At 38.5% G+C, this 13,542-nt stretch overlaps 1 protein-coding gene across 10 annotated transcripts in view; it reads left to right on the top strand.

The window, feature by feature from the left end:
- SVIL (supervillin) overlaps window positions 1-13,542 on the top strand; it is a 133,474-nt gene that overhangs the window by 91,265 nt on the left and 28,667 nt on the right. For 8 of the 10 annotated variants that reach the window (XM_064402765.1, XM_064402628.1, XM_064402517.1 and 5 more), the window contains 5 exons: window positions 689-784; window positions 2,013-2,265; window positions 4,762-5,233; window positions 6,797-7,016; window positions 12,321-12,450. In XM_064402765.1, the coding sequence (XP_064258835.1) occupies window positions 689-784; window positions 2,013-2,265; window positions 4,762-5,233; window positions 6,797-7,016; window positions 12,321-12,450 (1,171 nt within the window). The remainder of the gene's footprint in view (window positions 1-688; window positions 785-2,012; window positions 2,266-4,761; window positions 5,234-6,796; window positions 7,017-12,320; window positions 12,451-13,542) is intronic. The other 2 variants (XM_064402586.1, XM_064402984.1) reach the window with 1 other exon arrangement.

The raw sequence follows: 13,542 nt of genomic DNA, 5'->3' as shown, positions 1-13,542 counted from the left end.
CTGTGTGCTTATAACTTTGTAGCGAGGAAAACATTTATTGCTAAGGGCCTTGAGAGCCACAGGGGAAACTATATGGAAATTCCTTTTTAAATGTAGAGGGACTAGTAAAGCATAACTTGTATGATCTGTAATTTGGCAGGAAGTTTAGGAACCTGTGGATTAGGTAAACGAGATTAATCATAACATTGTTTCATAACCCAAATGAATAAGATAGTTTGTGCTGAGGGAAATCTGCACAATTTCTTATGGAATGTATATGTATTGGGGAAAACTTTTTACACCCTGAAATCTCAAAGGTACTTTTTGGAAATGCTTTTCTTGCACTGTACTCGTATATCATTACATTTTCCTGGAAAAGGGAAAATCATTTTGGGGGGGAAGTTCAACAGGGATGAATTGAATGGATGTTCACCTAATGGTCAGCTGTTAACTTACTTTATGGGTTAAGAATAACTTCAAGAGACAGCCTGTTTGCTCCTTTAGGTTTTTAGTTTTTTCAAGGTATTTGGAATTACTTAGCAAATGTCACAGCAGATAACTCAGTTAATTAAAAATGATTGCTGTTTGGTTTTTTTCTGTTTTGTTTTGGTTTGGTCTTTTCTGTAGTTAACACTTAATGTATTGCTTTTCTTAATGCTTTTTTCTTCTCTCTCCCTGTGAATTTTCCCTCCTTGGCAATTCTTTAAAGTGAAACTACCCCTGCTTCACGTTCTGTGAATACCCACACAGTAGTGACAAGAGTACCTAGTCCCACTGTAGTTAAGAGCACTGTACAACCTACCAGGTACTGGGGGGGTAAACATGCATGTTACATGGAGCACAAGATTCCTCAATAGCAGATGCATCTTTAAAGTCTTGAATGCCTTTTTAATGTGTCAAGTGAATACATGTTTCAAGAATATTTAAAACATTTGTCAACTTCTTTATGTTTGCATGACAAAGCAATGCAGCTTTTTTTTGTCAAGCGTCTGTTTTCAGGACCCTTCTAACCACACTTAACCTGTTGTAGAAGCTTACTCTTCTTCTGAAAGAAATTAATTTGCATGTGAGCAAACATAGCAGAACCCTCTTTGCTCTTGTAATTTTTTTTTTTGTATGGTAGTGTCATCCTGAGATTAAAATAGCACAGCTCAGTGCTTGATTTCACAAGCAGTACATGTCCTTTGTCTGTCTCTACATGTATTTTTTTAAGCTTGCAAAATTAAAGGAAATATAAGAAATTGCACCACCTATAGGTAAAGTTGCAGAATACTATTCTGAATGAGAACTTTAGCAGAGACCATGAAAAAAAAATAATTAGAGAATACTACTAATTCCATAAATGTGAAAGAAGTTGAACAATAAAGTCTTTTATAGTAAAGGTGAATAAAATACATTATTGTAGAGACAAATGCAGTTACAGCTTTTATGAATGAAAATGTCTGCCTTCAGCATTGGTCAATTTTCAAAATCAATGGACTGTGTTTCAAAACCAGTTTTTGTTGTTGATTTATCCCAGATAACTCAAAACAAAAGACAGTCTGAATTCTGTTCCACTTCAGATTAGAAGAGTCATTGCAATTTATTCTAACTTAAAAGCAGCACAAACTTGGAGTTTAAGTCTGTCTTTTAAATGTTTTTATCATAGATGGTCCACAAATTGCTTTCAATAAAATTGAACTTTATATAAATTGCACTGTAGGACCTTAAAGGCATCTTAAATGTCTCTCCATAGCTCTGTGCTCTGTATAAAGAGATTGTCTGTAAAATCTCTCTTCAGTCTTGAGTTCCCTCGTAAAAAATGTTGTGTCCTAATCAAATGAATTCATGAATGAAAATGTAACTCTTTTTTAAATCTTCAGCTGTTGAATTAGAATTCCTCATGCCAATGTTGAACCACTGCATACCCACTTAGGCTGCTACATTACATTGGCTATTGTGCTTCACGTGCAGATCTTCTGCTTCTGTCAGGTTGAGATTTTAAAACTGCACAATGGCTTCTTCAAAACTAATTTCCAGTTCTGCTTCTTCAGCTTGCAGGCATCAGCACACCAAAAAATTTTAGCTAAAGAGGAGATAAGAGCAGCCAAAGAGGCGATGGGGCAAGATCAGTCTGAGGAACCAGATTCTTCCACCTTAAGCTTGGCAGAAAAGATGGCTTTGTTTAACAAACTGTCTCAACCAGTATCCAGGGCCATCTCCACCAGGAATCGGGGAGATATGAGGCACAGGAGAATGAATGCTCGTTACCAGACCCAGCCAGTCACTCTTGGAGAAGTTGAACAGGTAAGTGCCATCATAGCTCTTGCATTTCTTTTTATTGGAGAAAACAGCTTCAGCGTGAGGTACCATAAAGGTTGGCCTTTCCTTTGCTCTGAACTACACACACAGGAAAAAGTTTGTCAGGAAGCTGCCTTCTGACATTGAACATTCCCTGAAGTGTTCAAATTTTTTGGTATGGTTTTCTTCTTTTTTCAAGTAATTTGAGAGTATATCGACTTCCTGCCTAGTGCAACTTGTAGCTTTCACAGTGTGGGTCACTTCCACTAGAGTATTACATGTTGTCTAAAAGTAAATTCCTGATCAAAGGTGTAAAAAACTGAGACACACATCATTTTGCTTTAGGTGTATTTTCAGGGCATTTTGAAGCTTTGTCATGTGCAGTTTTCAGGCTCTTTCCTGAAAGCACAATATATTTCTGTTATTAGTGAGGACATAGTCTGTCATTTTCCTCTGGGAGGAGGCATTGATTTTTATCTGTATTTTTTTCCTTAAAAGCAGAATACTTTTGAAATTCAGGAAGTCAGAGAGAAATTATTTAATGTGGAGTGAAATTTGGCTTCCTGTTCTGGAATACTTCATCTAATTGGAACTGCAAAGGAATGCCTTTTTAGTAAAGCCTCAGCATAAAGTGGCCCAGAAGTGGTCTTTTAGATCTTTTCACAATAGCAGAAACAGCAGTCCCTTTGCATTACAGCTTTGAAAGAAATCACTTTAACAGTGAAGCACAACTCCTGTGCATGTCATATTTCTATGCATTTGGATAAATCTGAGTGTTAGAATGTTCCTGCCCTTTTCTTTCTATATGCTTCATTCATGATTATACATTTTCCATATTTTATAATAAGAGGATAGTGTGAAAGCAGAATTTCTCTAAACATATTGGTTCAAGGCTGTACAGATTACAATTGTACTTTATGCCAACTTTGTTTGCACATGAAGTAGTAATAAATGCTTGACAGATTTATTTAAGCAAGATTTCCAGACCTTACATAGTCCTTTTTCCATTCGCTCTCCACGTGCCAATCACTGTCACAGCATGGTCTCTTTAATGATTGTGTCACTGACTTGTTTGGGGCCAGTAAGGTGGTGAACAGAAAAGGGCTGAAGCAGATGGGAAGAAGTGACAGTCATGTTACTTTGTCAGCCTTACACAGCAAACATGCTTTTCAAGCAAGGAAAATCAGAGGAAGCATTTTGTGTCATCTTTCTGAACCTAGCAAATTACTCTGAAGCAAGCTCAATGGGAATATATTTTCAAAAAGACTTTCTACAGTGAACTTTTCATTGGAGTGTTGGGGGGTTTTGAGATGCAGGTATGGTTTTTCTAGGAAGAAGCAAAAGAGAGCTCTCAAAATAGATAACTAGAGGTTATATTCCAGAAATGCATATTTGAAAATGTAAATATCTTGTAATTAAAACTGAATTCACTTTTCTGATCTCATCTAAATTTCTAATTCTGATAGATGCAATGGAAAAAAAATAAACTGGTAATTATTTTCTTAATCTTGTTTTGGAATCTTTGAACTAACATAGTCTTTGCTCTGCTTCCCAGTTTGCTTAGTGAATGATTGTTGTCTGTGTTTTATGGAATCTGCATGCACATTTTAGGTTCTGAGCTAATTTCTTCCTACTGGTGTGATCTTGTCTGTCCTTTTGCACACTAACTCTGCAGTTTGAGAAAACAACAAAAAAAGCCCTCTCCAGATGTGTATGAGGCATGTTTGTCACTCTCTTTCATAGCTTTTGTCTCCTTGGAGAAGATAAAGCTCTGCATTTCTGAAAAAAAATGCATCTTAACTGCATCTAGGAAAATTTACAAAATTATCATGTTAGAAGAGTAGAAAAGATAGTTGTTCCACCACGGGGGCTGGCAGAATAAGCTTGGAAGGGTTTTTAATGTGCTTCTTAGGCTCAAATACTTTGCTCATGACAGCCAATGTTTATATTTGAAAAAGTCCTGCATGAAGGTGATTTATGTGGAGGGAGCATCAGGAATGTCTGCCCTGCATTAGGACAGCACGGAACAGTCTCTCCCTGGCACTGAGTGGTCACCAGAGCTGGGAGCTGCAGAGCTGTGTAAGAGCAGAGCTGTGCCAAAGCTAATGAGTCCTGCTGAGATGCAGAGGTGATTAGCCTGGGCACATGGCATGTCAGCTGGCATCTGGAACCTGAGCTAATTCCTTCCTGCACTGCTGCAGGTCCTGAGCCCTGACATGATGTCAGGTTGCGTGTTCCACACACCCCTTGTTACTAAAGATGTTGCTGCTCACATGCAGTTGTTTTTACCTTGAGTGGAATAACCCATCTGCAGACAAATTACAGGGGCATTGTTGCTTTCCTTACCTGTTCTAATCTGTCCTGACAAAGTGCAATATTTACATGAAAACATACCTTGGATTAACTGATGTGATAAGACTACTTTTTGGAATTGATCATTTCAGAGCTTCTTAGTCCTGTTTGGTTTTTCTGGATTTTTTTGTTTGTTTTTTCCCTTCATAGGTACAGAGTGAAAGTGGAAAGATTGCCCCCCTGTCATCTGCAGTTGCAACATCGATTTCAGCCATGGCCTCTGCCCTTGCTCCGTTGTTTGGGGACCTGCCCGGGAAGCCAGGGACTGATGGAAGAGGGAGTGCTGCCACCAGGTTCCACCCTACAGCAGACAACTTGGACTCATCAGGAAAACACACACACAAGTCAGAACAGTGGCAGCCCTCAATGGAAGCACTAGAAAGCAGAAAAGCATCAAAGAAACATGAAGAAGAAAGAAAGAGGTTTCTAGCCCATGAAGCTAATGAAATTAAAAAGTACAGCTCCTTTGAGGATGAAACCACACATCCTGTTCCTGAAAAAACAGGAGACCACCATAAAGACACAGCATACAGCTTCCTGAGGAAGGGCAGCTTGGAACTGTTTGGTTCACAAGCACTTTTTCAGCCTTTGGAACAGAAGGAAATCGATACTGGCATGCAAGGTAAATGGGAAGACAAAAAAGGCCAGTCCTTTGAAGAAAAGGTGGATTTGGAAAGTGTTATGAAAAGCAAGAGGTGTGGTAATTACTTGCTGTTGATGTGGTCTCATTCAGCAAATGGTGTTTCAAGCTTTATGAAGGCTGGTTATGTTTCCTTTTTCTAACACTGCTTAGAAGTACAGAAATATCTGTGAAGTGTTAAGTTTTACAAATAGAGGATTTTTTTATTCTTTCAATTTTTCAGTCTTTAAAGATGGTTCAGTTTTATTCAGATTTATTTACTTTCAAAGAAGTAGTATTATATGCTGAAGCTAAGATTTATTCTTTCTGTTTTTGCCCTTGCACCTGCCCTCCAAAATTCAGAACAAACTAAACTTGCTGCTCTGAATCAATTATCTGCCCTTAATTTTTGCCTTACTGTGTGTATAGAGTTATGAATTACCCACATATGTTCATACATAACTAGGGGTGGGAAATTTTCTGATAATTAATTTTGCAAAACTAGTATTATTTTCTCTTTGATGTGGTGATGAAATACAAACCAGGAAATTCTCAGAGCAATTACATTTTTATATGCACAGCATAATTTAAACTTAAAAAACAAACTTGCCCATCTTCAAATAAAGTACCTTGGAAATAAATTTTGGTATTTTTGGTAATTTGGAATTTGGTAATTTCATAAGTCCTTCTGTTCTGCTGAATTTAGAAGGATGTTGTATTCCTTTTCTCTTTTATTGTGGTGGGTGACAGGATCACACTACCCTGTAGCACTAAAAGCATTTTTGTGTTCATCCTGTGAAGTTAATTCATTTTGAATTTTATGGTCTTCACACAGGTGTAGAGAGGAAGGTACAGTTCTGCCTCTATTCCTCTAAAGCAGTATCCATTCTGTCCAATTAGCCTTTGATGACTGCAGGGGACATGGAGACTGGGATATAATAGGAGCAGTCATATATCAGAGGGGTGTTGTGCTTATAACATTTCAAAAAGAAAAATGAAGATCACTTACATTTCTTTAAGGATAACTGTAATGGTGCATTTATCTTTCTTCAAGGCAGTTTTTTCCTGTGGTTTAATTGCTGCTTGAAATAACAAACCCCAAAGAGCCCCCAACACCCTCCTAGAAAATAATACCTCTATTAAGCTATTAAATGTTCTAGTATGCTACTCAAGCATTAAACTGCTTTACCAAATAGTTAATTTTCTTGTTTAAATTTTGTCTGCTTCTCTTCCCCTGCTCTTTGTTCCTGTCCCTTTCATGTGTTCATTTTCCTGTTGGTGTGATGAGGGGAGCAGCAGTTTGTGCCTCACCCACGTGAAGTTCAGAATTGTGTATTGAACATGATGTTCTGTGGCTTCATGTGAACATCAGTCACAAATGGATAGTCCTTGCAGCAAGTAATGCTGCACAATTAATCTTTGTGCTCTAGCTCAGCCAGAAGTTTCTCCCTGTTAGAATAGTATGTGATGTGAATGTTTAAAATACAGATTTGCTTCTTCAGTGTTAGTAACGTAAAGTGTCTTTGAGAACAGAACTAATTCAGCACTTCTCTTTTTAATGGGCAGACCATGCTGAGCCTTCTTCTGAACTCACCAGCACATCAGCCATGAGGACAGTTTCACAAACAGCATCTGCAGCATCCTGTAGACTGCAGGAGCTCTCTGAACAATTGGAAGGCAAATTTTATAAGAATTCCTGTGAGATGTTTTCCATGGGAGAGAGCAAAGCACAAACAGCTGAGGATGTCCTTGATAATTCCAGCAAAACAATGTCAATTAAGGAAAGGTACTTAAATTTCTCTTTCTTTTTTAATGATCCCTATAAATACAGTTATTATATTGATGATGGTGTAAAAAGAAGCTTTAAAACTGTTTCTAAAAAAGCTAAGTAGTGATTATTAGGCTTTATTATTACTAACAGCAGAAACATGTAGCTAATCTGCCTGACATGCTTATGAAGCAGGTGATGGTGAATGAGAATTACCATTCAAGAGAACATAATAACCTGATTTTGAAAGAGTCACCTGAATAATCAATGAATATTTCAGAAAATTAAAGTTGTAAAATATACATGTTCTAATTACACTTATATACTCAATATAGTTCTCCAGGTTCTGCTTTCAGTTATACAGCAGGTATAATGTGATTCTGGTTTATTTTAATAACCATTTCTTGTTGGTCTAGAGGAGTCCCTTAAATAAGCTGACTAGAAGGAGTCACAATAGACTCTGATATTGCCCCACTCCTTTAGAAGTACATGCTTGCCATTTTGACTTCTTAGAACTTACCGTAGGGATTTTAAAAGGATAGTAAGGGACAGGTTTATAGGAGTACTAGGAATACTTTTTCCAAGCCAAGATGATTCTGATCTGAAGCAAAATGTGAAGTCCTGCACTTGTGCAGAGAGTGGGAGTTCAGGATTGAAGTGCCAAGAGCTGCTGTAGTACTTGTAAAAGTTTTCCTAACTTAGTTAGAACTTTGAGAGTATAAACTCAGTCCCAAACTGGTAGCAGTCCAGTGAGTGAATTATGATTCTTTGGCCTATCTTCGCTTCAGTTTTTCTGTGTGAAAGCAGAACCAATAAATGAAAATAGTTGCCTGCTTAAACTTCCACTATGTAAAAGTATTCCCTCACTTAATGAGGGGAGTGTAACATTCGGCATTCTGAACCCTTTTTTTTCCTTTTAAACGTAATTCCAAAGTTTGCTTCCCAAATTCATGTGTTTCTAGCAGGTATGTGAGTCTCTCATTTACAGAGCATCCCCACTCCCTGTCAACCCCTTTATACAAGGGGGTGCAGGGGCAACTACAGCAGCTGTGCAGTCTTAGTGCCCTTTCTGGAGGCTGTACTTAACTTTTTCAGCTTGCTGTTGTTTTGCTTAAAGCCACTTTCATCCCCATCCCCTTCCTCTAAATATGTCAATTGTCTTGGCAGATGAGGTTTAAGACCATAACTTCTGCTTTATAGGTGGTAAATGATCTACCATCCCTGATCCTGGTGGAGAGAAAGAGGTTGGAGGGAAGATCCAGGTTTTAGTAGCTGTTTCAGTCCTAACTTCAATGCCTCAGCTGAGTTGATCTCTTGAGGAACTGAAGCTTGTCAGTCACACAATCAGGAACCACTTTTGTTAGGACTCTGTCTACTCAGTCCCAGAGCTGACAAAAGAAAATACCTGCTGTCTTGTCAGGAGTTTGTGTTCCCTGATTCCACAAACATCTGTAAATGACTGAGCTTATATCAAAATGTTTCAGCCTTCCAAAATACCACAGTAGTCTACTTCTTGTCCCAGAATTAAAAGACTACAACCACTAAGTTTCTTTTGCTTGGCTGAAGTTCATGCCAAGTATTCATAAACATCAAAGAACATTTCTGCTAAAGATTAACTATTACACTTGGATTTCTTTTCCCTTTTACATTCACTAACTTCATCTTCCCATCCAGTGTATTTTTCTGGCTGTGTCAGACATTCTTTCACCTTATGGAAGAACAACTTTTCCACACATGAAATAGTATTTGGGCAGGATGCATGAATGCTGGTCTGGATGAAAGTGATTTTCCACAAAGACTTGCTTCACTGAACTAATACTATCCTCATAGAGTGAATGTATGGCTGGCATTTTCAGAATTACCTGTATTATATAGAAGAATCAAAATCATGATTTTTTAAGGAGGAAAGACACCTATACTCTCTTCTCCTGTCTTTGTGCATTTATTGAGACCAAAGCCCATCCTGTCAGCTCCACTGTAGAAGTCAGCTGCATGCCATGATCACTATTTTAGAAAGCTACATCTGATTAATTTCTGCTGAACCTCTTACCATCATTCGCACTTTCTCAGGAAAAATCTAGCCTAAACTTAGTTTTCAACCTTTTTTTGATGTATGGATGCCTGAGCAATACTTTCTTATGCAGTCTGGTTCCCACTATACTGAATTTATGCACTCTTTTAACTTCCTTTCTGTAGTTATATATTTCATATTGCCCTCCAGGATTTATGATTTATCCAAAAAGAACTGGTCAAGTGCAGCCAAGGGAGAACATGTGAAAACCAATCCTATGTGTGGTTTATTCTAGCTCAAGGAGACAACTAGCAACTAAGATACTAAAATATTGCTACAGAAGAAAGATGTGTCATTTAGATATTTTTTGCCAGGATTTTTGCCAAGGCCTTGCATGCAACTCTCTTTGTTTAGGCAGAACCATTGTTCAGATCTCATTTCTGTTTCCCTTCAGTATTCACTATCCAGCATTTTGCCTTCAGCTCTGAAAGCTTTTGCTTTGAGGCCACCCTGACACCTCTGGGATGAGGATCATTCTGTCTTGATGTCACATAGTCTATCTCAGTAGCAAGTGAAAGAAGGATGCAGAGCAAGCTGTCAAAGATGGGCAGACATGTTAAAAGCTTTTTCTTTCAAGAAAAGAGTAGAACTTATTTTCTTCATATTGGAAAAGGAACTTTTGGAGGCAAAAGTAGTGTGTCTACACTGTGAAAGTGACTAATGAATTATTCATTATTTATAAAAAATGGAAAAAATATAGGTATTCAATGAAACTAGTAAGCAGCAGGCCTTAAACAAATCTAATGGTTAGACCTAAAATTTGCCTTATTTTCTAAGATTTTCTAAAGAATCAGCTGCTGGGCTGATTCTTTGGAAATCAGTTCTGGGCTGATTCAGAGTAAGCTGGTGGGCTTACTTTTAGGAACCAATTCAGTAGTTCTTGCATCTTCATTAATACAAAAGAGTGTCCTCCATTCAGTTGTTGCTGAGTCAGGGCAGTTTGACTTTATTGCCACTTCCATTGTTCAAAAGAAATGTGTGGCTTTAGGTTTTACACAGCAGTGAAGTTTTTATTGGCATACATGTTTCTTTTAAGTGGTGATTTCATTGCTCAAATTCAGGCAAATGTGTGTTCTCACTTGTAGGAGTCAGTTTTTTCATTACACATACCAGTGAAGAATGGAGGGCTGCTATGAAACCATCCTTATGGCAGAGAAGAAAACAACATCTCCAAAGACACAGAAATAGTCTTAGAATTAAAGATTTTTCTCTCCCTGACCAAGCAGACTGTTTGGGTCAGAGGTCTAGATCAAATACCCTGAGGTAATGTTAGTTTAAAAAAAAACCAACCACAACCCAGAAAACCCCACTTTTTCCCCCCTGCCTGCTATGCTGAATAGCTGTAAACGTTTTAAAAAACAAACAAGGCTGACCAATATGCCTTCCAGCTTCAATTATCACAGATCATTTCTAAGCAAAACTGACTTGAGAGAACATAGCTACTGAAGATAACTCATTGCATGGTGGCAATTCAGTCCCATCTTGGTCTCCTCCACAGTTTTACACATGCATGGATGCACTCCAGAAGATTAGTTCTGGGCAGTGAAATCTTGTGTCCTTTCTGCAAACAATGACCATGACCTCAGCTCCTTATTGTGAGTCCTTCTCACCCCTACTCATCCCGTGCTGTGAGGTATGAAGCAACCAGGCAATGTGAAGCCTGCCAGCACTGCCTGCCTAGGCAGGAAGAGAGGAAATAACTGCTTTCTTGAATACTAACATTCTTACTGGCATTGTAGTCCGTAGATTTACTGTTTTCTGCATTCTTAGTTTTTCTCAAGTGACTGCCTTAGGCCCAATTGATCATCCCCAAATAGGTCAGTAGCATGGTTGCACCCCCTGGATTTTTGCAGGAGGCAGCTGCCTGAAACTTGGCTTCTGGCTAGACCTCTTTGGTTCTACCCTTTCCTTCTCCTCAGAGTTTCCAGACAAGATTTGCTGTGAGGATAACAGTAATCACATCTCTGAAAAAGAATTTCCGTATCTTGTGGTCAGAATAGATTTAACTACTCAACCTGTTCAAACATTGATAGGGTTAAGGGTTTTGTATAATTCTTACTGAAATGCTGTAGATTTGAGAAAGGTATATGGTAAGACTTATTTAAACTAAAATAATTATTTAATAGGTCAATGCAACCATTTGCAAAAGTGCTGCAGATACACATTTTATGCATTTCTAAGAATGATTTCTGAAGGGTAGAAAACTCATATAAATGTTGATTTCTGAGGAAGGTAAACTGAAGATCATCATGCCTGCATAGATCTCATATTCCTGACTGACTTCCCCTGTCCCCAAAAGTAGTCACCTCAGGGTTTGTATGGACAAATACAATTCTAGCAAAGATAATCTACCTGTCCCCACTGCAGCCAGTCAGCCCTTTGTACTATATATTCAAAATTTTGCTCAAGATTAGGAAACAGTGCTGTGAAAAGATCCCACTTACTGAGATTAATGGTAATCCACCTTTTAAATATAAGACCTCCTTTAAACAAGTTGAATCTTGCTGATAGATTTCACAGCTGCAGGGTAGTTAGCACCAGGTTATTAGAGCATTGGTGCTGCTGATTTGTGTCGCAGCAATGCCTGGGCTAAGCAAGGAGATACAAAGTGATCCCAGGGAGTCTGATAAGTAACCTCAGCCCCTGGAGTTGTAGTGAAAGCAGGAACTGCAGAGTTGTCCTTTGATGTGTCTGATGAGACCTAATTGGTGTGTGCCTGCTGAAAAGACCTCTTTCTTCTTGGGCTTTAAAGAAAATATTTTAAAAGTATTTTTAAATGAGTACAATGAAGACCAAAGGATACATATTCTTAACTTTGGACATCTACAGGATAAGTATCCATAGCCAAGCTACTCACTTGCTATGCCTTAGTGACAGAGTGTAGGGGGAAACAGCAGTTATTAATCTGACCTTTTTATACACCTACTTTAGGAGGATCTGTGTTGTACCTTGGTCTCCCTTGACTGTATTGGCAATTTCCACTGATGATATAAATTAACTGGAGTGTCTGTCTCAGGTCTGGATGTCTGTGTTTTGATAGATGATTGCCATTCAACATGTACAGTATAAGGCTTGGTGTTTGTTTGTGAGCTTTGTATATGTGTATGAAATGTAAATAACTTAGTTAATGCTAGAAAACCTAATTTCAGACTATCTTGAATGCAGCATTAGTGGAACAGTAAGGTTATCTTTTGAGGATAATGGGAAGGACAGTGTTTAAAGCTGCCTGTTTGGCATGCTTTTCCTTATAGGTTGGCATTGCTGAAGAAGAGTGGTGAAGAAGATTGGAAGAGCAGGCTCAGCAAAAAGCAGGAGTATGCAAAAGTGCCTGGCGCTGATCGCAGTGCGCAGATGCAAGAAGTTGAGCAGCTGTTGAAGAAGGTAACTGTCCCTATTTGGGAAAAACATCTTGCTTGAAATGCTTTTGCTTTTTGAAGATGCATCCAAGTAGACAGGCATGCCTAATATTAGCTGCTAGCTCCTGCTACTCTTCTTGTTGTCAGGCTTGTTTAAAAACCAATTCTCCCAGTGTGAGATGTTATTTAATGAGGAAGTCTTCACTATCCTGGAATGTGTAATAGTGTCTTCACATCAGAAGATAATGAACTAGTAAGTGGGTATGTAAGGCTTCTGCAGCATGTAAAGGTGGAATGATTTAAGCCCTATCTCCTGCCCCTCTTCCTTTCCCCCATTGAAATTGCCTTAATACTTCTGATGTTTTCTTATGTAGGGGTGAGTTTGTAAAAATGTCACATTCCTAACACTGTGTTATCTCTGTGCATACACTGGGTTTTTAACCAGTAATTTTGGATCCTAAAACTACTGAGGTAATGCAGGTACAAGAGCATTCATGAGCCATTTGGCTTTTGGTTATCTTGCATGATCTTTGTGAATAGCCAGAACTGGCAGGACCAAGATTTTATCTGTCTTACACAGGTAGTGAATGGAGGGGGAGATGGGTAGAAAGGTGTGGAGGAAAGGGAGATCCACATTGTTAGCACACTCTGATTATGTCTATACATGAGTACATTAGGTTGCCCAGCAAGAGTGGATCTGTAAATCAGCATAATTACCGAGGTAATAATAATTACCTCTGAGGATGTGCTACTTGTGCTATACTTGCTTCTTTTGGTTCAGTGAAATTTTGTTTCAGACTAAATTTAGCTTGGTCCTGTGGCCTGACTGCTTTTAGCAGCAGTAGTGCTACATGGGGATCTTGGAGTGCACTTCAGGGCTTGGTTTCATGCAAAGTCTGTGCAGTCTGCAGTGTGAACCAAAGTGCAGAACATGAGGGTGACTGGGAGATTTGCTTCAAAATGGACTGTCCCCTGGCTCAAAGTACAGGACCAATGGAGCCTTGTTTCCCTTCTCAGTCTGATGAAATAGGCTGCCTCAAAAGCCTTTAATTTCTGTAGGAATACTTCACAGAGGACACGTGAAAAGAAAATTTGTGTTACAAAATTTGCTAGTGGG

This window comes from Passer domesticus, chromosome 1 (genome assembly GCF_036417665.1).
Source record: "Passer domesticus isolate bPasDom1 chromosome 1, bPasDom1.hap1, whole genome shotgun sequence".
NCBI classification, from domain to species: Eukaryota; Metazoa; Chordata; class Aves; order Passeriformes; family Passeridae; genus Passer; species Passer domesticus.
The sequence above is the reverse complement of the archived record's forward strand: the minus strand, read 5'-3'. Positions and strand labels throughout refer to the sequence as shown.